Genomic DNA, 25667 nt, shown 5'->3' with positions numbered 1-25667 from the left:
ACGGAAGCGAAATTAAAAGCTGTTAGGTATGCGGTAATATTTGAAAACTGAAATATCCGTCGATGAAATGGATTTCGAGTGATTATTATCGTTCTAATGACACATTTCACGTTAACAAAGTAAAACGTAATTCCAATGACGGATATAATCAGTCATCGGATTATGCCAATTAATCATTGAATGCATATTTCTTTTGAGTTCTTAATAAAATCGTTCATCTCGAAATATAACGAGAAATATATTGTGTTTCGATATTAATTCAGTCGATTAACTAGACATATTAATTCGAACAATTTATACAAAAGAATTTAAAACGGATAAAAGTCGTTAAACGATGTATACATAAAGGATAAATACCGATTTATCGTTTATACGTTTCGTTCGTTCTCGGAAATATTCTATACAGAAAATGTTTTCTCCCTTTGCCGTGTCACGAAGAATTAATAGTTAAATCACTTGCTTTTTTCTCTTGGCTCGTACATGAAGTTTTTTCTTTTTTCTTTTCCTCTTTTTTCATGATATTAAAAAGATATAATAATAAACGTAGGAGTAGAGCAGAAAAAGAACGAAGAAGGTATGCAATGATATGAAATCGATTCTCGAAGCTTGGGGAAAGCATGGCAAAAGGATTTCGTTCTTCATAATAATAGTGCTTGTAGTTCTTTGAACTTGAATTTGAGCTATCACTTCCAATTCCACTAACTTTCTGTCTCGTTTACTGCGAGCAATAGAGAAAGAGAGAGAGAGAGAGAGAGAGGGAGAGAGAGAGAGAGAGAGAGAGAGAAAGAGAAAGAGAGAGAGAGAGAGAGAGAGAGAAAGAGGTGATTGAACGTGTACACCCGAGACATCATCGAAGAAGAAAAGATGAAGACCTTCTAGAAATCCAAGCTTCTCGCTCGTACTCTCGTACTACAGTCGTACGACTGAAAAGTTCGACCTTCGTAAACTACTTCGATTTTCTTTTATTCCACCTCCATTCGCTGTGGCCACCGGGAACTTTTCCATTACGTACTACTTCAAATCCCGTTCGATTCGTTGAACTTATCGAATACGGTGCTATACTTATAATTTCTTTCAACATTGATTTTTACTTTCATCATTCCCCCTTGAAGGCAAATCAACCAAAAATTCCAACGAGAAACTTCGGTTCGAGTTTTTCTTTTTTCTTTCGCGTGCTCTTACTGAAGGTTTTACAATTTCTTTTAGTTTCTTTTTTTCATTGTTCTTCAAAATACATACGTTTTTATATTAATTTTTACTGCTATGTTTTATCTATTTTGATTTCTTTTTTTCTAAATTTATCATTGTATTTAACCTGATGTTTCTTCTAAATTCGACGAGTCGCACTTGGTCTCCCTTTGTTTTTAAACCACTTAGGAGATTGCCACTAAAAGTCAAGAATTGAATCGATCGGCGACATCGTTCTTTTAAAAAACAAATTTATTTTATTGTATTACGACAATTTTTCCGATAATCCGTGTCAATCAAATATACCAACAATCTTATTTTGTTTTCTTTCCTTATTTTGATTATTTAAATAAACAAAGTGAAAAATTGAATGCGTTATGTTTTGTATCAAATATTTAATTAGATATTTAATTCAGAAATATTGTTGCCGATCGCCATCAACAACAATAGAATTTTTATTGAAACAAACAAAGTATTCGATACACTTTAAAATATGAAATATCGATGGTAAGATAAAGAAAATTCAGTATTTGAGAATAAAGTTACATATCGAGAGATATTAAATCAGAAAATTTTTAAAAAAAGACAAGAAAGTTGAGAGTGTTTAGTTCAATAGCATCAAGAGGATCGTCAAGATTGAAGGTCCAGGGATCGAAAGGCTCGAGGGCCGAGAGCATCATCGTCGAGGACGACGAGCTTGGTAGAAACGCTCGTTCGGATGGTCGCCCATCGCACGGTAATTGGGAAATCACGCGCAAATGAAATTGCCGGACGCGTTTGATCTAATTAGGAGCGTGGCTCTGGGCAACGGACGTAGCCCTGCGAGCTATAATTGAAAGGCAGCATCGAATTTAGCTCGGCGTGACTCGCTCACTCGTTCACACCGACTCAAAATTCCAAGCTTTCGCAGCTTCGATTTCGACTGGGATTCTCCGATTACGTCGACGACGGGTCAATTCTTCGTTTCTGACTTTTTAATTAAGTCGTTTTCCCCTAGCTCGAATTATCCATTAACGATTAGTTCTCGTCGTCGTGTTACGAACGTTCTCTTTCTCTCTCTCTCTCTCTCTCTCTCTTTCTCTCTCTCTCTGTTCTCTGTGTCTCTCTTTCTCTTTCTTTTGGCTATGTATCTTTGCTACGTTACTGTGACTTTGAATAGCTAGTATAATTCGGCGACCAATGTTTAACGAGGACAAATCTGCTCTCGTTTTGTCTAGGATTCCTATCGGAATTCCTTTGCAGATTCTACGGTCTATTCTTTGATCTTTTGTTCTCTATTTTTCGGCTGACCTAAGATTCATCATTTACCAGTATATATGGAAAATATATTCAATTAAATTAATCTATTTGTCAATTAAAGAGATCATTTTAGTTTCTCAAAGAAGAATGTAATTATAGAACCATGATTATTTTTAGAAAATTTTCATTTGACAGAAAAATTGTGTCGAAAGGATATTTAAAAGTAATCATGCTGTTATATTAATGTTATACAATAATATCTGTCGATTCATCGAATACTAATTCATTAATATTTTCGAATATGAATCCTATCATATTCTCTTTCGTTTAAAGTTACCTTTTTGCATAGGTAGGATAAATTTTAATGAAAATATTCGACGATAACATAGAAGTAGCGTGTAATAAAGCGTTGTTCTATAATATACAAACTAATTTGATGTAAACCAACTATTCTACCGTAATTATGCGTGTTTACCTACTGTGAAGCATATCTAATTCTTGTAGTATTACATTCCATAATGTAAAGAGCAATGTATTTCATACATAAAACATTTAACACAGCACATATTTCTGTTGGCCATGCTATGAAGCCGGTTTTTTAATTAAACGAACGAACAGACGGCTAAGTTCCGATAGGATTATCCGCTAACGATCATTTGTTCGAGGAGAAGGGTCATCCGGTCACCCTCAATGTCCAATGAGGTCGCATTTATTCCTGAAAGGAGAGAGGGAAAAAAGTCGGACGGACTAACCTCGTAACGCGATTCAATCTCAACTAGTTTAACCCCTAACGAGTTGTTTACTCGGCCACTACTCTGTGCACGACTCACCTATATGTTTCGACATACGATTCGATTTAAATTTCGTGTTAAGATTCTATTGGTGTAACGTTAAAAAAGAAAAAAACAATGATATAAAACAAAACTGTATAACATTAGTTTTGGATAAAATTCCAATCGATTATTATAAAAGCGATTTAGCTTATATATATATTTTGTTTTAAAATATTTCAATAATTTAGTAATCGATATCATCTAGAAATCGTTGTGTTTATACAATGCATTAATAAATATTTTTTCTATGCATAAGAAAATTTTTCCGAATTGAGAACACTTTTAAAATCATCATTATACAATCCTGAAGCATCTTCTACAGAAACGATTTGATCTATATATGTTATATATAGTACACACACACATATGCACACATTTATAAATATTAATGCATTTATTATATTTTATTTATATTAAAAAATTATTCCTTTTTATATATATCCAGATTCATTGATTGTTATTTACTAAAATTTTCATAAAATTATTTCCCTTTTGCAACAATGGAAGACAAGTAATTGAACGTTAAATTTATTCTCTTTTCCTTAATATAAATTGTACTCGTATTTATAAGGAAAAACCACTGTATGTGCGTGCATGAAGAACGAATTGATCGCAAGGATGATGCAAAAAAATTAATATTATTATAGAATAAGAAACGTGTGCCACGATTCACGATTTTTTAGAACGATAGAAAAAGGGAAAGAGATATAGAGAGAGAGAGAAAGAAAGAAAAATAGAAAGAGGAAAGGGTTTATGCTGGTTCCCTATGTACATTAAAGACCTGTTTTAAATTCAATGATGAATTTTGCTCTGCAGCTATGTATGCTACTAACGAATGGGTTCAAACTTCATCTAATATTTCCTCTTTTCCAATGTCAAAGAGTTTGCAAGAGGGAGAGAGAAAAAGGGAAAGAGAGAGAGAGAGAAAGAGAGAGTTGAGTAAATGAAACATAATTTATATCCATGGGTTTTAAAACGTCAAATGAAAAAGCTTCAAGATGAAAGAAAGCAATTGAGTAAAAAATAAGAGAAAATTATGCGATAATAAACAAGATAATAAAAAAAATAAAATTAAATACAATACAAGTAGTACACAGTAAAGTTAAATAAATTATAATATCAGTAACGATAAAACATTAATTATAGTAAATAGTAGTAAAAAATATATAAAGATAAATGTACATACGAGATAGTTATATTATTATATTATATATATAGAAAGAGAAAGAGAGAGAGAGAGAGAGAGAGAGAGAGAGAAAGAGAGAAAATAAAAAGAATACATAAAACACAGAAAATCAATAGATAAAGTTATATGGATGTATTAGATGCTTGTCAAAATTAAGGCCAGCTTATTCATTGATTTAGAAACCAATTAAACACCTTCTCTTTGAAGGAGATAAGGGTAGGTGCATATCTAACAGGTGAAAGCAGAACACACAAAGAGAAAGAGAGAGAGAGAGAGAGAGAGAGAGAGAGAAAGTGAAAGAAAAAGAAAGAAAAGAAGAAAAAGGGAAAGAAAGAGAAAAAGAAACTAAGATGAAAAAAGATATTAGTATATAGGTACGATCCTTAATCACTCTTTCTTCTTTTAACGTCAACGATCGAAATTCTTCTGTATAAGTTTTATAGTTTATTTTTATAGTTTTATAGATTTATTTTTTTAGAAGCCACTAATTACGTATATTTCGTGACATTCATGAGTTTTGATCAAGTCACAACCGTCGAATAAATCAATTTGATTTATTCATGGTTCAATGATTTATTCGCGAAACGAAGACCTATCACGGTATAGAACGATGGAGTTGAAATTAACGAATATACGAGAATGAAGAGAGAACAGTTAGAGACAGGACAAACGTCCGGTAGGCGACATTTAATTAAGAGAGCCAATTACGGTAGGTTTTCCGTGTTTTAGAAGGGTGTGTTACGGTTGTAAAATGGTCCTCGATCTTACGAAGATTATATCACATTACAGCAATTCCCGTTTTCCAGAGAATCGCGTTTGTAATCCAGTTTGAGACTCGACTACTCATACAATGAGAACGATTCCGAGACTGTTTTATTATTCAGACTCGCAACATCGCACGGTGGACACTCTCACAAGTAGAAAAGGATAGTGAGGCTTCATTTGTCCTCTTGATGTTTCTGTCTGTCTCTTTCTCTTTCTTTGTCTCTGTCTGATTTTCTCTTTCTCCCTGTTTCATGTTATATTTTTTTATGTGCGTGTCGCGTGTATCTGTCTCTATCTCTCTTTTTCTTTTTCTGGCTAACGCTACACCCTCGTAAATTAAGGCTGCTTTAAAAATACCGGAACGTCCCGGGAAATTCTTTTGAATAAATTTCGCATTAATATACGCCCGGTAATGTACATTCACCCTATCCCTTTCTCACTCTTAACCACCCTCTCACCGCACTCCGTCGACCGTATACCCTTCACGTAATTAGCGCCAGGAACGTTTATTAAAAAGGACAACGCTTGTTGTTTGCGAACTCGTCGATTTAAAATAGGTATTATTATTGTCAATCTCAATCGTCGAAGGAACAAGCCTCGGATTAATAAAGTGGAACGTTAATTAAAGTGTGCGATTGTTCGATCATGATCACGATAAAATCTTTCGGATAGTGGATTACGTGCGGGTGATAATTTATCTTCGAAATATTTTTTTCGATCAATGATTTCGAGCAGATCAATGATTTTTTCTTCACACGTTTCCTTTTAATAATACGTGAGAGTGAGCAAAGTAGGTCTATCCTGCCTCACGGTTATAAATCTATTAAAAGTACAATTTTACATTAGTATTATTAAATATTCATGTGAATATAGACATATAAATGACAACAAAGATTAACATAAAATATGTAATGAGTATCAGTAAAAATTTGTTGTATTATTTAAAAAATCGATTTAATTTTTGTGTTCTCTTAAACAATCTTTATTTGTTATCGTAATTTGTATATTAGTAAAAGTTAATATTTATTTTATCTTTGTAAAATATATGTGATTTCCAAGTCGAATGTTGACGCTGAAGGTGAACTGGAACATCGTTTAAACTGAAATAAAATTGTTGTTTCATCTCTCTGCGACCGATCTTTTCCGTGCGAGAATGTGACTAATCAAATATTAGCAAGCGCGAGCCATCACAAATATTGGGCCACTTTACGACAATACGTCGTGTGCAATTAGTACGTGTGTCGCTAATTCTACAATTTATCGGCACCCTGCGAGAGACGCTTTATACTCGTAATATATCTATTCCGGATTGAAGATACATAATCGACTATCGATACGTACCACCCATCGTTAATAATTACTTATGTGTTACAAAAAGAGAATGTTTTTTAATTAATATAATAATTAATAATGTTAATTAAAATCTATTATTCCTTGAGATATATTCACCATTTTATAAAATTTCATTAAAATTTGATTATTTGATTAACACAATTAAAAATATCAATAATTAATTTGTATAGATGTAATTGTAATGTTGTTAATTAACTTTTGAGTCGTCGATAAATAATGTTTAAAATTAAAGATTATTATAAAGAAAATAAATAACAATTTAAAAACTTTTCGTACAAGTTAACATATCTTCGAAAAATACTATCTAGCGTCAATTCGAACTGAGAAGAAGAAAATACAGTAGGTTGATGACTAACTCTATCTTTCTGTCTCTATCTCTCTCTCTCTCTCTCTCTCTCTCTCTCTCTCTCTCTCTCTCTCTCTCTTTCTCTCTATCTATCTCTATCTCTATCTAACTCTTTAACTCTGATGAGCAATGTGCCGACAACAGGAGACAATGAGAGATCTCTAACAATAGTCCTGAAGAAAGAGATAGCAAGATGGCGGGCTACTCGATGGAAGAAAATAATGAGAGGAAGAGAGAGAAAGAGAGAGAGAGAGGGAAACGAGAAAAACGAAGTAAAATCGATCATTTTTTGAGCAATATTTCCAATTTTATTAAAACTCATAATATGGATATATTATAATTAAATAAATGTACGCTTGAAAAAAATGTTTAATATTATTACAAATATCCAAAACTAAAAATTTTCCAATAGATCGAACAGAAGATATATATAATTTTTATAATCCAATTTTTACAGTAGTATTCTTTTAAAACTTTTTTACATCCTATTTAAGCTTGAATATTATCCGTTTGAGCGTTAAAAAATGTTGTGGAAAAGTGACAAGCGACATAATAGTACTTGTTTAAATATGTATCAATAGAGCTGAGAACATTAAATGTAAACAGAGCGGTCACGCTGCATGGCACTCGATCTATGTATTGTGATTATAGAATATATCATTTTGAAAGGAATCAAAAATGTTACTCTAAGAATGTAAATCGATATAACATTAGTAATGATATCAAAATATAGTACTAGAATAGAACAAAAATAGGGTATTGGTGGTAGAACGGAACAAATGATGAGTCCCGTAGCGACAGTAGGGTGGAAAGTTGCAACGAGAAAAAGAAAGAGAAAAAAAGAAAAAGAAAGGTGCAGACCCTGGCACCATTTAACATGTACCTGAATAGCCATCTAGAAGAATGGTGGAAAGGTCCCTCGGGAGCCCCCTCGGGAATTGAAGTTCTCAACGATGCTCCTTCTGCACAGTAAACTGAGAACCCACCATTGCCCGTAGGCACTTCACATCCTTGTTCTCGATAGCTCGTCATTTGCCGCGTTCTATCTACCAACTTTTATATTTCCTCTGGACTTAATAACAAACGATAATGATAATAATAACAAAAACGAGAACAACAACAAGGACTTGGAACAAGATCGTATAACCTTGGTTATATTCGAGAAGGTAAACATCCATTTTCTCGCTACGAAATCGATATCGTGGATATCAAGTTGAATCGTGCTATTACATATCCAGTATACTTGCAGGTAGATGTATATTTTTTGAGAAACACGACCTCTCTGTGACCTTATCGACGTAGATAAATATATGATATACATACATACATACATACATACATACATACATACACATATAGCTTCAAAGATTTGAGAAATGAAGAAATAGTTTCTTATAAAATATATAACGAAGAAAGAAATTTCTAATAATTTTATCCTTATTAGATATTCGATAGGTCAAACGATTTACTTCGTATATCGAACCATGAAATCGGATAAACTTGTGTTATTTGAGCATAAGTCGACTTGTTATCGTCACATCGAGGAACACGTAGATCGACTTCTGTATTATGTGTCAAAATAAACTGTCACTATATTTCGGCTTACAGCTTCTGCTACTTTAGCGTGGAATTTCAGACGAAGGCATTACGACCAAGAAAATATCAGAGAAGTTCAGCTCTTCGAGTATCAACGAAAGAAAGAAAGATATAGAGAGAAAGAGAGAGAGAGAGAGAGAGAAGAGATAGAGAGAAGCTCGGATTTCGTAAAAGTGCCACTTGGATGGACGGCAGCTAGTGTAAAGAAAAAAGCTCTTCCGTGAAATTATCGACCCCTTGACGGCAAGTAATGCAAAGGCAAATCTTTTTCTTCGAATATACTCTTGGCTGATCTAAAAGACCCTTTTCGTTTCATCCATTTTCTCTCTTTCTCTCTCTCTCTCTCTCTCTCTCTCTCTCTCTCTATCTATCTATCTATCTATCTATCTATCTATCTATCTATCTATCTCTATTTCTATCTTTATCTCTATCTCTCTTTCTTCCTTGCCACCCATGCGCACCTCGCGTCTTTACATTTCAATATGCATTTCGATTGTGAACATATACGAATGTAATTTAATTTTCACGATAAAAGATATCTACTTTCTTGTACAATGAAATGTAATAAGAAATAAACGTATGAAAGAAAGAAAGAAAGAAAGAAAGAGAGAAAGAGAGAGAGAGAGAGAGGGAGAAAGACAGAGAGAGAGAGGGAGGGAGGGAGAAAGAGAAAGAAGGTAGAAAGAGAGAGAACAAACTATAGAACATACTACGCATTTATTAACCTTTCTTATTCATATACTATATATCCACTATATATGTATGTAACAACATTTACATATCTATATATATATATACATGTATACGTAGATATATTCTTTATCAAGCGATTCTATTTCATTTTAATCGGATATATTCGCCGTTGCGCCGTCGAGTTTCATACGATCTAATAGGATTCAAGTGTATTAGCAAGGGAGATTAATTTTATTATGTTCGTTTACGTTTTGGCAAGAATAAACGGATTTTATTTAACGCCATAGAACGTCACATGTGTATTACGAGAGATTTTTTCTTCCTTTTTTTCTTTTTCTTCTCCTTTTTTTTTAATAAATCCTGGAACGTTTCCTACGGAGGAGTATTTTTAAAGAGAATAAATAGTGAATCTGAATAAACGTTATATCGTACGTGAGAACGATGATAGTAATCAAATATTAAAAAGAAAAAAGAAGAAAAAAGTAAAAGGATAGGTACATACGCACACCGTAGTAGTACATGCGAGCTTCACTTAACTTTATAATATTATTACACGAATATTCTCGGCTTTGAAAACAGACTTTTCCGCTCAGCTACTCGTTTAAATGACGAAAATTTAAAACATAGCTGCGAGAGAAAAAGAAATAGAAATTTTTTAGGATAGACAGATGTTCCAGAGTTTTTCTCATCTCGTTCTGAAAATCGACCGAGCCAACGGTAGGTGAATTTTCTTTATTCGTTTCCATGCGAGAGTAAGCGTTCGAAAGAACTGAACCGAGAGAAAACGCGCGTGGTCTCTACCGGCACGGATAGAAAATTAATGCATAACCCGTTTTTTTCATATCACTTTAATTCGAACACGGTTGAAATTTTTCTATTTCCTTTTTTCTTTAGTCATTTCTTTCTTCTTTCCCTCCTACTCTATATACATTTCCTCATGTTTCTTCTTTCTTTTTATCTTCTCTTTTCTTTTTTTTCACATCTAACATCTCCTCTATTATACGTTTTCTACTAATTTTATGCAAAGACATTCCTATCTCGTTAAAACGATCTTAATGAATACTAAAAAACTGTAACGCTGATTAGATTTTTTCTGTAAGATGAATCTAATAATTTGTAAAAGCTATTCAATTAATAATAATAATAAAAAACGATTAATTAGTAGTAGATATGTACATATTCGATTCAAAGATTCTAATAACGTAAATTTCATAATTTAAACTGTAAGTTTGAATGACAAATTAATAAGCACACATATTATTGGTCTAAAAATAAATAAGTACGTTTATATATATGTTTATATATATGTGAGAGAAAAAATTTCTTCAAAACATTTAATTTCTTCAAAAAGGATTATTGCTTTGAAAATTTTCGAAAATCTGAGTTTAATTAAACCATAAGTCCATACTTTTGATGTACGAAAATTTTCAGGTATTTTATCTCCAAATCATAATTTTTTAATTTTTCACGAGTTACAGAAAAAGAAAATAAAAAATATAAGAAGGATTATTTCGAATTATCGATGTTTAACGTTCGTTTTAGTTTTTAACGAGTAATCGTGCTTCCTTACGTCAAAGTCATGCGAAATTGGATCGTTGCTAGGATGAGAGTAAGTATAGGAGGCAAGGGTAGAAGTTAGTCGAAAAAGTCAACCCTGTTGCACGCAGCCCTCTCGATTATTGCATCCAACAGTACACTTTGAGGTGCACTTCTCGAGAATGTAATCGCGATTCCCGGAGCGAGGAAGCAAGCCACCGTCTCTTACCATACTCTCTCTCTTTTTCTCTCTCTCTCTCTCTCTCTCTCTCACCCTCTCCCTCTTTCTCTTTCTCTGTGTGTGCGTCTGTATATATGTGTGTACCTTACAAACTTTAGAATGCGTTCCCGCTTTAACCGGAAATAACGCCAAGCTAGGACTATCGCCTTTTCGGAAGGATGGGGGGTTAAGGGAAGTAAGGAGAAATAGGAGTTTGCGTGAAGGTGAGGTAGAGAGAGAAAGAGAGAGAGAGAGAGAGAGAGAGAGAGAGAGAGAAAGGAAGAGAGAGAAATATATATATATATAGAGAGAGAGAGAGAGGAGGAAGGGCTCGTAAGTAGTCGATAGAAATGCATAGTGACGTTAGTGGTGCCTGTATACAAATTCGAATAGTTCACAACTTTGAGTAGTCGACTATGGTACAGCACGTCAGTGGCTACTTGGAACTGTACCTCACTGCAGATTTCAACGTATTATCCCTTGTGGCTCGCTCCGTTTTAGCTACTCTTACAATTATAACGCTTGATTGAATATCTTTGACTACTTTCCGTTAATAATCGATGGATTAACGATGCGCTAATCGATTTCCCCTTTACTTCGTTTTCGTTTCAAGGTTAAATAGTATCTTATTATAATGAAACATATATAGCTTTATATGCTATTGAATATATTAAAAAAGAAAAGAAAAAAAGAAAGAAGAAAATTGATTTATTTTTATAAGTAGAATAAAATGTTTCGAATAAAAATTTTAAAATATTAGAATAATACAATTTTATCTTTGATCATAAATTCTTTTTTAATGTATTTTTGTAGTCATACATATCGTTTCGTTATATTTCTTTTTGAAACAAAATATCTTTATTCCAAAAGACTTGCTTGCTATCATTTTCAATAGAAAATAGTTATTTAGAAGACCTCGCTTAAATGTGTCATGTTATATAATACGCTGACCTAAGAAACCATTGCACTTTCTAAGAGCCAAGTTTACTCTCGCATAAGTCGAGGCTTTAAAGATCGTACGCGTATCGTCCTCGTGAATCGAGGACGTTCTTCAGAGTTTATATAGGTCAATGCTCGCTGAATCGGCTCGTTGAAAGAGGCATGAGTTCAAAGGTTGGATCAACATCGACTCAAGAAGATTCTCAAAGAAAGTCACGCGTCGAAAGGTTGATGGAAAATCTCGAACGAGATCGAGAATTTCCCGAAGGAAGATCTCTTTTTCCTCGTTTCAGGAGATCATTGAGAGAAAAAGAAGAATAAGAAGAAGAAAAAAAGAAGAAGTAAACGAACGTATTATTCCAATCGATGGTAGAAATCGTTTGTACGATGAATGACAGAGAATCGGAGATTCGCACGATTCCCGATATCGTTCGTTAATTTCGCGGTATTACGCCGCAAAATTAAATTATCCACCGTGGCCGAGGACAGTGAGCGAACGGGAAGCCAAAATTAATAGTTTTGTCCGAGAAGGAAGAAATTTTGTCCTGAATAGGATCTCGGTAAGCAGATGAGAGTAACGTTGCTTTGTTGCTGCTGCTGATGATGATGATGGTTGGTGTTTGTGGCGTTGGTGCTGATGCTAGCTCTGCCATTGGAGGAGGAAAGGTGAGCTAGCTACCGTTGGGACTTGACTATGGATATTGGCCAGTGGGTTGGCAGGCCTGCCTGCTAATATATCAGACCCGTCTAGTAGTAATATACTGCTCGGTCAGCCTGTTTAGTAGTAATAAAGCGGGTTTGCCTACGCTCAGCTGAACGGAGATCGGATTCTTGCTGTTTGCTAACGTACGACTATGAATTTCCGTTGGTTTGCCGTTGCAAATGAATACGGTAATTACCGTTTGGTGGATAACGATCATTGGGTGAGAACAGTTGAAATTCGTCGGAAAAGTCCTTTATGAGTTCTCAAACTTCGACTATCCATTAAATGCGTTTCTTTTACAAAGATACTCCCAAAAGCGATCAACTTGTGGAACGTTAGCGTTCGAACGAATAGTTTTTTGCCTCCTAACTTTTTACTTTGTAAAGCTACTGAATCGAGCTATGTCGTTCATTTAGCGATCAGCGACGATAATGATAATAATTATTGACTCCATGATTTAGTACTCCTGGTATTTTCGCTTCATTGAAATTATGGAATGGTTCGCGAAAATTTATGAAACTGCAAGGAAAGTTGTTAATGAGCATACATTACACACTCTTTAGATATGCGTATATCCAGTGGCTCCAACAGGTTCAAGGGTTAACCAAAGTTTCCGTTTCTCTCGTAACTTGGTCATTAGCTCTTCCATTAAGTAGGATGAAACTTTTAGAGGACGACGAAATTACTGCCTTACTTTACTTAACGTTCGTTATTCGAGATTCTAGAAGATGAAATAAAAATTCATGTAAAGCTAATAATCCGACGTATCTAACCGAATATTCGAATATTAAAAATAAAATGTTAAAGTTAGTGTCGTCAAAGTTCTTTCGATCGAAACAAAGAGAAAAAAAAATAAGAGAAAGGAGAAAGAAAGAGAGACAGTACAAGCTCATAAACGAGCTACCATTTCGTAAACGATTCTAACGTTTCTTTTTTTTTTATGCAGTCGTGCACACGCACGAGTTTTTCTGAGAGAGAGCGCCATTAATGGCAGCACAGGGTACAGCTTGCACTGAACTACGTAAAAGCCGTGGGGGAACAGTTGTGGGAGTGTTTATCGTGCGATTAGCAATTCTATTGCCTCCCACTTTTCTCTCCTTCTTCCGGTATCACAAGAGAACGAAGAGGAGAACGCGAATATCCTGTACCTAAGGGTTTAATGGAGGAGTATCGCCCTTTCTTTCTTCTTAAAGGGTTTCAGAAGTTCGATTTCGAAAAGCCGTATAATCCATTTTGTTTTTTATTGTCTCTATCCATCTTCGAGTTCTTCTATAACGATCGCGATCCAGAAACGGCGAGAGAACGTTCTCTCTCATTTTACTTTTTTCATTTTCTTCCAACTTCTCTCATGAGAAGATTCCAATGGTTGTGGTAACGGGAAATTAATCTGGAGGACGTTCTATTCGCCTGTAGAAACTCGACGACCCCACACCACGTTACGCTCGATTTAGTTCTCTCCCTCTCTCTCCTTCTCTTTCTCTATCCCTCCTTCTCCCACTCTTTCTCTTTCTCTTTCTCGCTTTTCTTTTCCGAAGCGAAGTTGTATCAATTACCTATCGTCTTTTCTTCTTCTTCTTTTAACTTTCTCTTTTCTTTTCTACTCTTACCAATTTCCTTTTCTTCTGATTTTTCTAGCGTCTCTAAATATACGAACTCCTAATGGAAAAGAGAGATCCGGCGTCAATTTATCTTATGATTTTAGAAACTACACTTTGAAAGATCATTTTTTCAAATTAGAATAAAGATAAAAATTTTCTTCGGAGTAACGGACAAAGTTTTCTTCCACATACTTATCCGACATTTGCCGACAGAGAGAAACGAACTGCGATACTTCATGTGTAATACTTGGAAATATTAATATAGCTGTCGAAATTAGTATTCTCTTATAAAATGTTTAATTTATTTATCATCAATTTGGCAAGTTGTATTTCCACGTGAGAGAGAAAAACTATTAACGATATTTTTCTCGTCGAAAATAAACATTAAAATTTCCAAAACTTATCTTTTGGAATCTCGCAAAAATTTCCACATGAGGAATCATTCGGAATAGAAAGTTCATACTATTCGGTAAATCGAATCGAAAGAGAATTGGCGAGGTAGCGAGGCGCAAAGATCGACGAAAAGAAAAGAAAAGAGAAGAGACGAAAAGAAAAGAAAAGAGAAGAGACGAAAAGAAAAGAAAAGAAAAGAAAACGAGTGTCCACGTATCGTCCGGATAATCCATCCTTGGGAAGGGACGAAGCCCTTTTCATTCGTCCACGTGCCCTTGGGCGACCGTTTGTTTTCTCTCGATTGCGATCGAGCCGAGGTGGAAACGATATTTGTCGTTGGAGACACTCACTGGAGAACGAAACTTTCCTTCTTTTACTTCTCGAGTAGGTTTATCCTTCGACTATCGACATTGGCTAAAATACTGTCTTTTTCTTTCACTTTCTTCCTTTCTTTCTCTTTTTTCTTAGTCGATTCATATTTCTTTTTTTTTATCCTGACCATTCAACGAGTTCAAGTGGAAGAACATCAAAGATTAACTTGACAGTTTAACAAAATTACAAACCTTTCATTTTTTTCTTTAGACCTTGATATCTAGGAATAACCAAACTCGAACACGGTCTTTGATTTGATCTAATGCAAAAATAGTGTACATTGTCAATCTTGAGATTGATGGTTCGTTATCACTGACGCTGACGTTCAAAATTATGGTCTTCGGAGTTAGGCATAAACGGATGATGATTGACTTCAAATTTTGAATCTATATTCCTTCTATCTATTGTTGTTAAATCTTTTAAATTCTTTTATCTGACATAATAAACGTAAGACACGAAGAATTTTATCTACTATTTATAAAACATCTTATAAATTAACATATCTCAACGGTTAACAATGAATAAAATCTTTTGAAGGAAAACTATAAAAAAAATGAATAAAAAGAAAAAAAAGAGAAAGAGAAAGAAAGAAAGAAAGAACGATAAATCGTTTGGAAACATTGCAATACCTTACGATTTAACGAACGAACAAGCGTAAGCCATATAACAAGCGTTCATCCATAGAAGATGGGGTAAATTTCACGACTTAGCAATCGACTCGTAAGCAAAATCGAGATTCCAGCTCTAGCCACGATGCGTAATGCCGCATACGAGCTCGTCCCGGATTACGTGGGAAGAGAGTAGAGCTATGCGAAGAGCTTGGTGAGGATATTCGTGAAAGAGAGAGAGAGAAAGAGAAAGAGACAGATAGACAGACAGAGAGACAGAGAGACAGATAGAAGGTGGGTGGCGCAGTGGCGTCGACATTGGTGGTGGCAGCGTGTATTCTGTAGGGTGAATAGCCGTGCCGGTATGTCCCTGGCTCGCTGCCAAGACCGGTAGCTACCGGTACTACCACATTAATAGAGTTTTATTGTTATTTACTGTGACAACGGTCCGTTATTAACGAGGGACGCGTTCTGTTTCTGTCTCTCTCTCTCTCTCTCTCTTTCTCTCTCTGTCTGTCTGTATGTCTGTTTGTCTTTTTCTTTCTCTCTCTTTATTTCTCTCTCTCTCTCTCTCTCTCTCTCTCTCTCTTCCTATCACACACACACATTTTTATCCCTATTTCTAGATCTCTTGCGTGCACGAGCGGACACTGACGAAATTGTTGCTGCCGCCTGACGTGTCCCTCGAATTTTTAAATCGTCCGGCACACTTCCCAAACCCAATCAATTTGCGTGCGTTGGATAACAATCGAATGCGTTTACCGCATTGACAGAACGTCCTTGTAATTGTTGGCCAACCACAGAATAGGGATATAGAGAACTTTTGTTTTACCGATGGATATAGAGAACTTTTGTTATACGATATCGCGAGGGACCATGTTCAAATTGTGCTTCAGAAAAGTTGCAGATTCTATTTCAAAGCCTAAATCGTTGCTCACAAAAAAATATATGTTGTCTCTCAATGGAAGTATTAAATGAAATAAAGCTAAATTAATAGTATAATATTTATATAAAGCGTGAAAAACTCGATTAATGACTTTAACGTAAAAAAAAAAAAATAAAATTTAGAAAATACATATAACTACATATACGTAACAGTATAATTTATTGTACTATTATTTATGTTAACAATGTCTTCGATATATTTCTCAGAAAATCTTTATTATATCGAATCCTTATTATCGTTATCCTTATTATATGGAATAATTTTTTAAACATTAACAACCAATGTACATTGGTTCGGACATTGTCGGATGAATTTTATACCACTTCTTTTTTTTTTTATTCGAATCAAAATCTCGATATATGTATCTAAGTGCAGCTTTTATTAAAAAAGGGTTATCGTGCGTAAAGGAATTAGCGAAAATTATCGGGAATCCATTCGCAGCTTCCTCTCAATACGGATCCTGTCCTGTCGAAAAGCGAAGGGGGTAATAACGTCGCGATCGTGCAATTTGCTCACCGAAAATCGAATCGTCGGACGGGGGAAAAAATTTTTCCCAAATTACCTTCGCGAAAGCATCACGATTTCTAATAAAGTTACAATCTTATAATATCGAATGTGTATGCTGTCAATTTGTACATAATTAAGTTAAATCTCATATCACTGAATATATTAGTTTTAAAAATGTATTTCTTTATATTTCTACTCTTTATGTATGATTCTATTCATTATCCTAAGTCCATCGAAGTGGAAAAAAGTTCTTCGTTAAATAAATCGATAAATAATTTTAAAAAATCATAAAAATTTTCAATTTAATCTAAAATTATCAATATCAATGATGTGAGTAACAAAATTTCGCAGAAAAAAGAAAGAATAAAAGAGAAGGAAAAACACTACAGGCATATTAACAAAGATAATACTCTTGAAAAGAAATATCTATAGATATCAACGATACTATTCTCAATCGATTATCCATCCGCCTGCAGCCATTCATATAAACGAACTTTCACAAGGATATCAATTACCTTTCATTACCAATTCGATTCTCCGCAATGAGGTCGAGTCGTCGATATTAAATCGACGCCGTGCTAAAATTCAACGCCGATTATTATCTGTGGAAATGGCTGACATGAATTAAGAACGGAAAGCATATTAAGACACGTAGCGCTTATATTCGGATCACGAAGCTGACTTACTTAATAAATTCGATGAATTATAAATACTCTATCGTCGAACCTATAATCGATAAGCGGATTCGTTGGAATGTCACCGATATGAGAGTTAATATCCTTCTCTTTCTCTCTCTCTCTTTCTCTTTCCCCCTCTCACGATCTATTTTTTACTTACGTTAATGACAACGGCTGACGTTACAGCCTATCGAACGATGTTTAAAAGTGACCTCTCCAAAATGAGTAAATGTCATTAGTAGTCAGCTGGTCTCATATGATAATGAAATAAAACGGTAATTATAACATGGTCACCTCAGGTATAATTTCACGAAACCAATCGTTTCCTACCATTCAACATCGTTTCAATGGCAACTTTTAATAAATTCCATGTTTTTTTCAATCTACTTTTCTTTCTAACTTTTTCAAAAGAAATATTTCGTTGGAGAAACAATGGTAAACGTTGACGAGATTTTTTAAGTAATAAATGAAATACCACGTGCAGTCGAATCATTATAATATTCTTTGTTCATCTAGAGATTATAAGTAATTTATTGTATTTATTTCGCAAATTTTGTTATCTTTATATGCTTAAATAATATGGATTATTCCAAACTATTATAATTGTAAGTCGATAATGATGATTGGAAATGCCATTTATCGATAAGAAATATTTCATGCTCTTTATGATATAGATAATACAGTTGTACATTCCGATTAAATGTAAAAATTTTAATATGAAAAATGTTACCTATCATAGGAGGCTTAACAAAGTTTTTTTTTTTTACTGATACCTGACATTCGCAAATATTATCATATTTTATCTTTTCTAAAGCATAAAACTTAATTATATAAAAAATTAATTATATACCTATATTTTGTTGATATTTCAATTAGTTATGCTCTTAAATGAATGTAACTATTGAAAATACTAGAAAGCGTATATTTTGTATAAGAATTTTTATAATATACTACATTTAATTTCATTTATCACAGTTCGAACAAAAGATCGACAGAGGAAATTTATCTTCTTTTTTTTTTGTTGCATTATTAATAGACACGAATATGCACTATATCTCAGTTTAAATTCGATTCGCGAATATTTACGACATTTCGCGACAAATTATCGGAAAATCGAATTTCGTTACGCGTCAAGTTGGAGTACTTTTAACGTAAATGGAAGCTCGCGCGCATCCTTTAAAGGACGCTCCATTACCCGACAGTCACCTTTTACCGTAGAGACGTAAAACAGCTCGCCTTGTATTAAATTTCAAACGAAGAGAGAAGTTTAAAAAGCCACGATTACACGAGAACAAACTTCGCTTCATCATTTTCAATCTGAAGTAATAACGACTTATAATTAACAAAAATATATATAACGACTTACAATTTAAACAACGATTTGTAATTAATGAAAATATGAAAAAAGTAAAACAGGTGAATTTCAATATGAATCGTATCTACATCAAAATATAAAAAAAAAGAAAAGAAGGATAAAAATAAACTTACCATATCCTTCCTTTTTTTTAAAGTCTGAAACGCAATTTCCTGACAATAGTAGATACGTCCTGATAATTGAATTTCCACCATATTATCTTCCATTGCTCTTCCTCCTTTGGTAAACAAATTCCTTGTGTCAAGATGTCAAGATAGAACGGCAATAAAATTCAAGATTTCGACGAGACGACAATTTCGTTTACGAATCTCCCCCTTCTTTTTTTCTTTCAAAACAAAGAAACTCCCTTTTCTATTTGACGATTGATCTCTTGTATATAACATATGGGAGACATCCCTATATGAAGTAGATATATGTACATGTATATTCATGTATATATATATATATATATATATATGTATGTATGTATGTACATATATATGTTATATAATTATATACAAATATATATATAGAACTTTTAAATAAAAAGCAAGAATGCTTATATACCGTGAAATTGTCGTAGAGATCAAAACCTAAACGTCATCGCGGTGGTTTATCAAATAGGATGAGTGGAGATGGGGTGAGAGAAGAGGGTAGCTGAGGAAGAGTAGGACGAAGAAGCAGGGGTTGCTGAGGCGAGCTGAGAGACGCACCGTTACCTAGCACGCTCCATTTACCCCGATACGTACGAATACATGTACCTATTACACAACGGGTTCGAGCTTCTCTACTCTCTCTCTCTCTCTCTCTCTCTCTCTCTCTCTCTCTCTCTCTCTCTCTCTCTCTCCCTCTTTCCCTCTCATTTTCTCTCGTTCTCTCTCTTTCTGTCACCCACATGGCCAACAACACTCACACCGTTTTTCAATACTCGCCTTCGACAATACACTAGATATTCCACCCTTAAGGTAACAAGCCTCCGAGATATGTATAACGACCAACTTGTTTTCAGAGGGTGCATTTTTAGAGTACGTATTCTTTCGTCACAAAGATTGTCCGTATCGAGAGAGTCTATTCAGCTGATGATCATCAAAATTTAGTTCTTTCTTTTCTATTGAACTAAAACGATGAAGGTTATACAACTTTTGTAAAGGACTATAATTTACAGAAATTCAGTCAGTCAGTTCATCGATTTCGATAACTTTAAACATTTTTCTTCGCTTGTTTTAATTTTATAAATCTTGATAAATGACACGAGAAGATATTGTTCGAGGGATTGCGACGGAGAAGGGAAACGCATTAACGAGGCGTGTGAAAAAATAATAAGTTAGATTTCGCTTGGTAAATAAAAACTTCAGTAGGTTAAATTCACATTTAGGTGATATGTATCTGGTTCGAATAAATTCAAAAATCCATTCGAATTTGTAAAAAATAGAAATTAATAAAAGTTCAAGTGGTACTTTCTTTGATTTCATTGATTTGAATGTTGTTCGATCTATGAAAATGAAGACGTTTCATCTAATTATTTTTATCATTTCTCTTATTAGATCTAATTAATGATCGCTTTATCTATCTCTGTAATTCCCTACTTACATATGTACGTTTTAACAAATTTTACCGCATATATCTCCCTCGTGTAATCGAAATCCAACGTGCAATATTCTCCAGTTCCGAGTAATTCGCATGAGTATAATGATTAACCGAATAAATAATAACGGCGTCATAGATTATGGGTAAGAGGCACTGATTACGCGCATAATTCTTGCCGTGGCTACATTTGCGTGGATCCGCAGTGATACAGAGTGGCGTCTGCCTCTACTTGCCAACATATAAGGCAGGTAGAACGTGGACAGTTTAACAATGACCATCATAGGCTTGGACGTTACGTACCTTTCTCGAGCAATCGTACATTCACTATGTATCCACGTTGGCTATTGTCACCGTTCGTTTTACATAGATAATTGTTCCATACGTACATATATAGGTACATATACATATTCTATATACGTATATGTACTATGCAGACTTCGGTATTTACGATCTCGGATAGTTCCAACAAGCAACTTCTCTAGCTTGTAACCGATACATTCTCCGTGGACGTTGTTTTAGTTATAGTCGCGAAATGGATCAAACTTTCATGATTTGCTTCTCTCTCAAAGGTATTCGAAATATGATGTTCAAAAATAATCTTTCTTAATTTAACTCGAAATAAATTAGAAAATAATACGTCGATTAATACAATTTACGAATCGAAAATAATTTATCAGTTAGAAATATTGAAAATAGATATAACTTAAAAAAAAGAGATTTTGTATACTTACGTTGATATATTTACATATATCTGCTATAAAACGTGATATTATTTAAGTCAATGCAGTTCAACTTGAATTTTACCATTGCACTGAAATATACCTTGAACTATCCCCTTCAAAACGATATACTTCCCAATATTTATGAGTTATAATGCCAGTTCATTAAGTTTCTGAAACTCCTTCTCTCTTTTTCACATTAGCATGATATATATGTTTCAGGATCTCGGCACCGTTTCAAGTGATCGCCGTTGTCTTGATTCTCGCTGGTACTATCTTCGCACTGATCGGCCATTGTTACTCGGATCATAGAACATTGGTAGCCTGTGGTCTTTTTCTGCTGGGTGGTAAGTCGCATTTTGACTTGTCTGTCCGACGATAGAATAAATCGATTTGTAATATATCATATAAAAACGACATGTTTAATGAACTTAAGAAAGAAATTATTAACCATAAAAATTTTCGGAAACATCTCAATGATTAAATAAGGGTGGATGTTAAGGTTCAATAGACTGCATAAAGAAAGATAAAAGGGAATAAAGGATGAAGAAAAGGGGGTGCGAAATAAAAGGGGAAAGATTCCTTTTTCCTTTTTTTTTCTTTTTTGAAAGAAGAAGAAACGAGATAGTTGCATTGGTTTGCTGGTCACGTAACACAGTCCAGTCTCTCTTTCTCTCTTTTTCCCTGTTTTTTCTTCTTTCAGTCAAGCCCAAGCATAGGGGGCTAGTGTGTATCAGACACACTTTCACGTAGAGTGAGAAGCCAACAATGTAATCCTCAATCCTCGAGTAGAATCTACGCTATGCTCTCGCTTGTGCTTGTGCACGTGGAGATGGCTCGTGATCCACGTGGACCAGCAGTAGACAGTTCCAAATATACGTGCTATTTCCCTTACCTGGAGAATCCTTCTGTTCGCGTCAGCCTGAACAATGGCGAAATTCTAACAGCACGGACAATGGATATTCGCCGAGTCAGAAGTCCACTCATCCTTGGGTTGGCCACTTTATATCGCAAGATATAAACTAGGATTCAACTCTGAGAACGGCCGTGGTCGTGGTAGCTCGTTCGTCGCTCACGAAAGAGAAGGAGGAAAGGGAGTCGATCGAAGAATTCCGGCTGAAGGATTTTCCGTCTGGTGTCCTGAAAGAAATAGAGAGATAGATAGAAAAAGAGAAAGAGAAAAAGAAAAGAAAAAAGAATATTTGCGAGAGAGAAAAGTCACCACCAGTAACCACTCTAACAATCCCTCTCTCTAAGTCTCTTCAGAAAGTAAGAGAACAAAGAGGATTCGAGAAGATAGGGAGAGACTGCATAAATAAATTATTTGAGTCGATTAAGCGCTTAAGATTATATTTAGAAAATCGATTCTAACAATTAGAGCATACTCTTTAATATCCTGATTAAGGCTATTTACTAAGGGATTGCTAAACATAGATAAAGGCTATGAGAATATATCAAGAATGTGACGATGTAGTACTAGTAAAAATTTTTCTTGTACGATACTGTACGTACTTACCATATTCGATGACGGTCGAGACACTACTAAAATGAAAGACGGGTACATTAGTAAGAACGTTAAAATGTTTACACAGGAGAAGGTTGGTTATTTCGAAAAACATACAATGAGAATCGTAAACAAAAGAAATACTTCTGTGTATGAGTAATCATTGTGTGTCGAGAAACAATTAAAATGAAAGACGTGTAGTTTAGTAAAAACGTAAACAATATATAGACAAGGTCGGTCGTTTCGACAAATATATGACGTAAATCGTAAACAGTCAAATAGGTGTACGTGTTCGTGCACGTTATGTATGTGAATAATGATTATGAATATTATGAATGGTCGAGAAACAATTACAATGAAAGACGCGAAGTTTAGTAAGAATCTAAACAGTACATAGACAAGGTCGGTCGTTTCGGCAAATATATGACGTAAATCGTAAACAGTCAAATAGGTGTACGTGTTCGTGCACGTTATGTATGTGAATAATGATTATGAATATTATGAATGGTCGAGAAACAATTACAATGAAAGACGCGAAGTTTAGTAAGAATCTAAACAGTATATAGACAAGGTCGGTCGTTTCGGCAAATATACGACGTTAATAGTAAACGGGCGAACAGTAATACGTGTGCACGTGAGTAATGATCGTGAAGATTATGGACGGTCGAGAAACGATTAAAATGAAAGACGCGGACTTTAGTAAGAATATAAAAAGTACAAAGACAAGATCGGTCGTCTCGAAAGATACGAGGCCAATTGTAAACGGCCAAACGGCTAAAAAAATGTGTGTGTGATTAATGATTATAAATATTATTCACGTAACGTATTCTCTTGATTTTAATATTTTCTTGTCTTTCTTTCTTTTTATCTCTCTCTCTCTCTCTCTCTCTCTCTCTCTCTCTCTCCTTCTCTTTTTTTTACTTTTATTCGTAACGAACACATTTCATGCAAAGCGAGTCGCGCATCTGCAATGACAGGATGCGTGGCTAATGAAACGTTCGCAAATGAAGCGAAGTGCTATTCCGCTTCCGAGCAATTTTAATTTTAATCAAAACAAATAACACTTCGCGTAAGCATTACAACGCAAATTACGGGGCTAATTAAAATACTGGATTCGTTTGGCGTTTCACACAGTAGGTACGTATATCTTTCGAGTTTTTGAGTTTATTTGGAATGTGTTTGACTCGTTAGTTAACAAGTCTCCTCTCTTTTTCCTTTTTCTCAAAGTTTTCTTCGAGACTTCAACTATAAATGAGAAGCAAAGTTTTCTTTCCTAAGATCACTTTCTCGAGTAATATAAGTTTCTCATATCGTTTTAATGAAGGCACCGTACAGTATTAAACGAACAATGAAAGCTTCCTGTTCTTTTGTCCTTCTCTCTTCCCCGCTCTTTCCGCTAGGTATCCTCTCCTTCCTTCATTTTATTCCGCCATTCAATTTATATCAGCGAATATAAAGCTATAGCTGCTAGCATTGGATACCAGAAAAATCAACCTTAGCAACAAAAATAAAACATGACAAATAAAAATGATAATAAAACAAGACGGGAAACAAAAAAAGCGAAGATTAATTATTCTAATTCTTTTCCGATAATTGTAAGTCGATCGCATGAAAATTCATTTGTCGTTCGTTACTTTACATTGTCGTCACGTCGAACGAGAGATAGTGAACGTGACGCGATTATGTTAATGATAGAAATCATTAAATTAAAGTCGATGGATAATAAAATGTGACGAATGATCATTGAATTCGACAAAGAAGAAAGAAGATTTTCGACACAATGCGACATTTCGACGTCGAAATCACGAGACTAGAGCAGGAAGGTCCATTTAAAAGATAGACTTCTCGATTCGATCGAAATGATTCTTTCGAGCGGAAGAACGAAACCCTTTTCTTTCCACGAGTAGTCTCGAATTCTACGATCTTTTACGCCGTAGTAATTAGCGAGAGTCGAATGAAATCGAGCTTCGTCTCGATTCGTCTCGCAGACGCAATAGAAACGATGAGATCGATTGAATTCTGTCAGGCGAGTATACGAATTCGAATTTCTCTTCTTCGTAAAGAGAATTTCACCGACTTTTCTCGAGAGAATATATTCCCTTTGTTCCAAGCTTTTATTTCAGTACGGAAAGCTAAAGCTGTTTCGAATAAAAATTAATAAATTAATGTCGATTAATGAGTGAATATTATCTACATATGTACATAAATCCATATCTATTAGCTATAATGACTTTTAATATTACTTTAATTGAAAGATCTTTTTTAATTATATATTTCTCTATGAATTATTATTTATTTTATACTTTTTTAGTTGCATTTAAAAGTTAAGGTATGAATTATAATGAAAAATGAAAGAGAGAGAGAGAGAGAGAGAAAAAGATAGTCAGAGAAATGTATTTTTTTTATAAAAAATATACAATATTTACTATAGAATAATATAAATTCATAGAAAACTGTAGGTACTACGAGTACTATTTATATTTCTTGTATACTTTACAGCCGTTACTATCGATTTTTATAAATATCACGAAATAAACGTAACAAATATTTGGAATGAAACCAAAACAAGTCGAGTGCCTTATGGATGACTCATATAAAAGTAAAAAGTTTTGTTAATACTATATACAAAAGAAAACTGTTGTTTTGTCTGTCCTCGTAACCTTTACGATTTCGTTAAAAGCAACGTAAAGTAAATTCGTCTAGTGAATTCCGTTAGGCAAGCGAAGAGAATAACTCGATTAGTCGAACGTAATCAACGAGCTCATTACCGTAGTAATAACTGCCTTAATGTTATTTAGGTACTGC

The 25667-nt window shown here is 34.3% G+C and overlaps 1 protein-coding gene and 2 long non-coding RNA genes across 15 annotated transcripts in view; 1 reads left to right on the top strand and 2 right to left on the bottom strand.

Annotated features, from left to right (window-relative positions):
- Positions 1-8497, bottom strand: part of LOC127063436 (uncharacterized) — a 47152-nt gene extending 38655 nt beyond the window's left edge. The window contains exon 1 of one of the 2 annotated variants that reach the window (XR_007781360.1): positions 7794-8497. This is a non-coding gene — a long non-coding RNA (uncharacterized LOC127063436). The remainder of the gene's footprint in view (positions 1-7793) is intronic. The other variant, XR_007781359.1, reaches the window with a different exon arrangement.
- Positions 1-21740, top strand: part of LOC127063433 (uncharacterized) — a 112659-nt gene extending 90919 nt beyond the window's left edge. For 6 of the 11 annotated variants that reach the window (XR_007781351.1, XR_007781353.1, XR_007781352.1 and 3 more), the window contains exon 5: positions 21581-21713. Coding sequence is in view for 5 of the 11 variants with exons in the window: in XM_050993229.1 (XP_050849186.1) it covers positions 21581-21740 (160 nt within the window). In the remaining 6 variants the exon portion in view is untranslated. Of the gene's footprint in view, positions 1-21580 lie in introns of all 11 variants that reach the window. The other 5 variants (XM_050993229.1, XM_050993228.1, XM_050993231.1 and 2 more) reach the window with 1 other exon arrangement.
- LOC127063435 (uncharacterized) lies at positions 18500-22894 on the bottom strand. 2 transcript variants are annotated; one of them, XR_007781357.1, is made up of 3 exons: positions 22254-22388; positions 19187-21726; positions 18500-19015 (listed from the first exon to the last, which is right to left on the bottom strand). It is a non-coding gene; the product is annotated as an uncharacterized LOC127063435 (long non-coding RNA). The 2 variants fall into 2 exon arrangements; XR_007781358.1 differs by adding an exon at positions 22875-22894 and having other exon boundaries at positions 18505-19015; positions 19187-22498.
- Positions 22895-25667: the final 2773 nt, after the last annotated feature.

This window comes from Vespula vulgaris, chromosome 4 (assembly GCF_905475345.1).
Source record: "Vespula vulgaris chromosome 4, iyVesVulg1.1, whole genome shotgun sequence".
Taxonomy (NCBI): Eukaryota; Metazoa; Arthropoda; class Insecta; order Hymenoptera; family Vespidae; genus Vespula; species Vespula vulgaris.
This window is presented reverse-complemented; position numbering and strand designations above follow the sequence as displayed.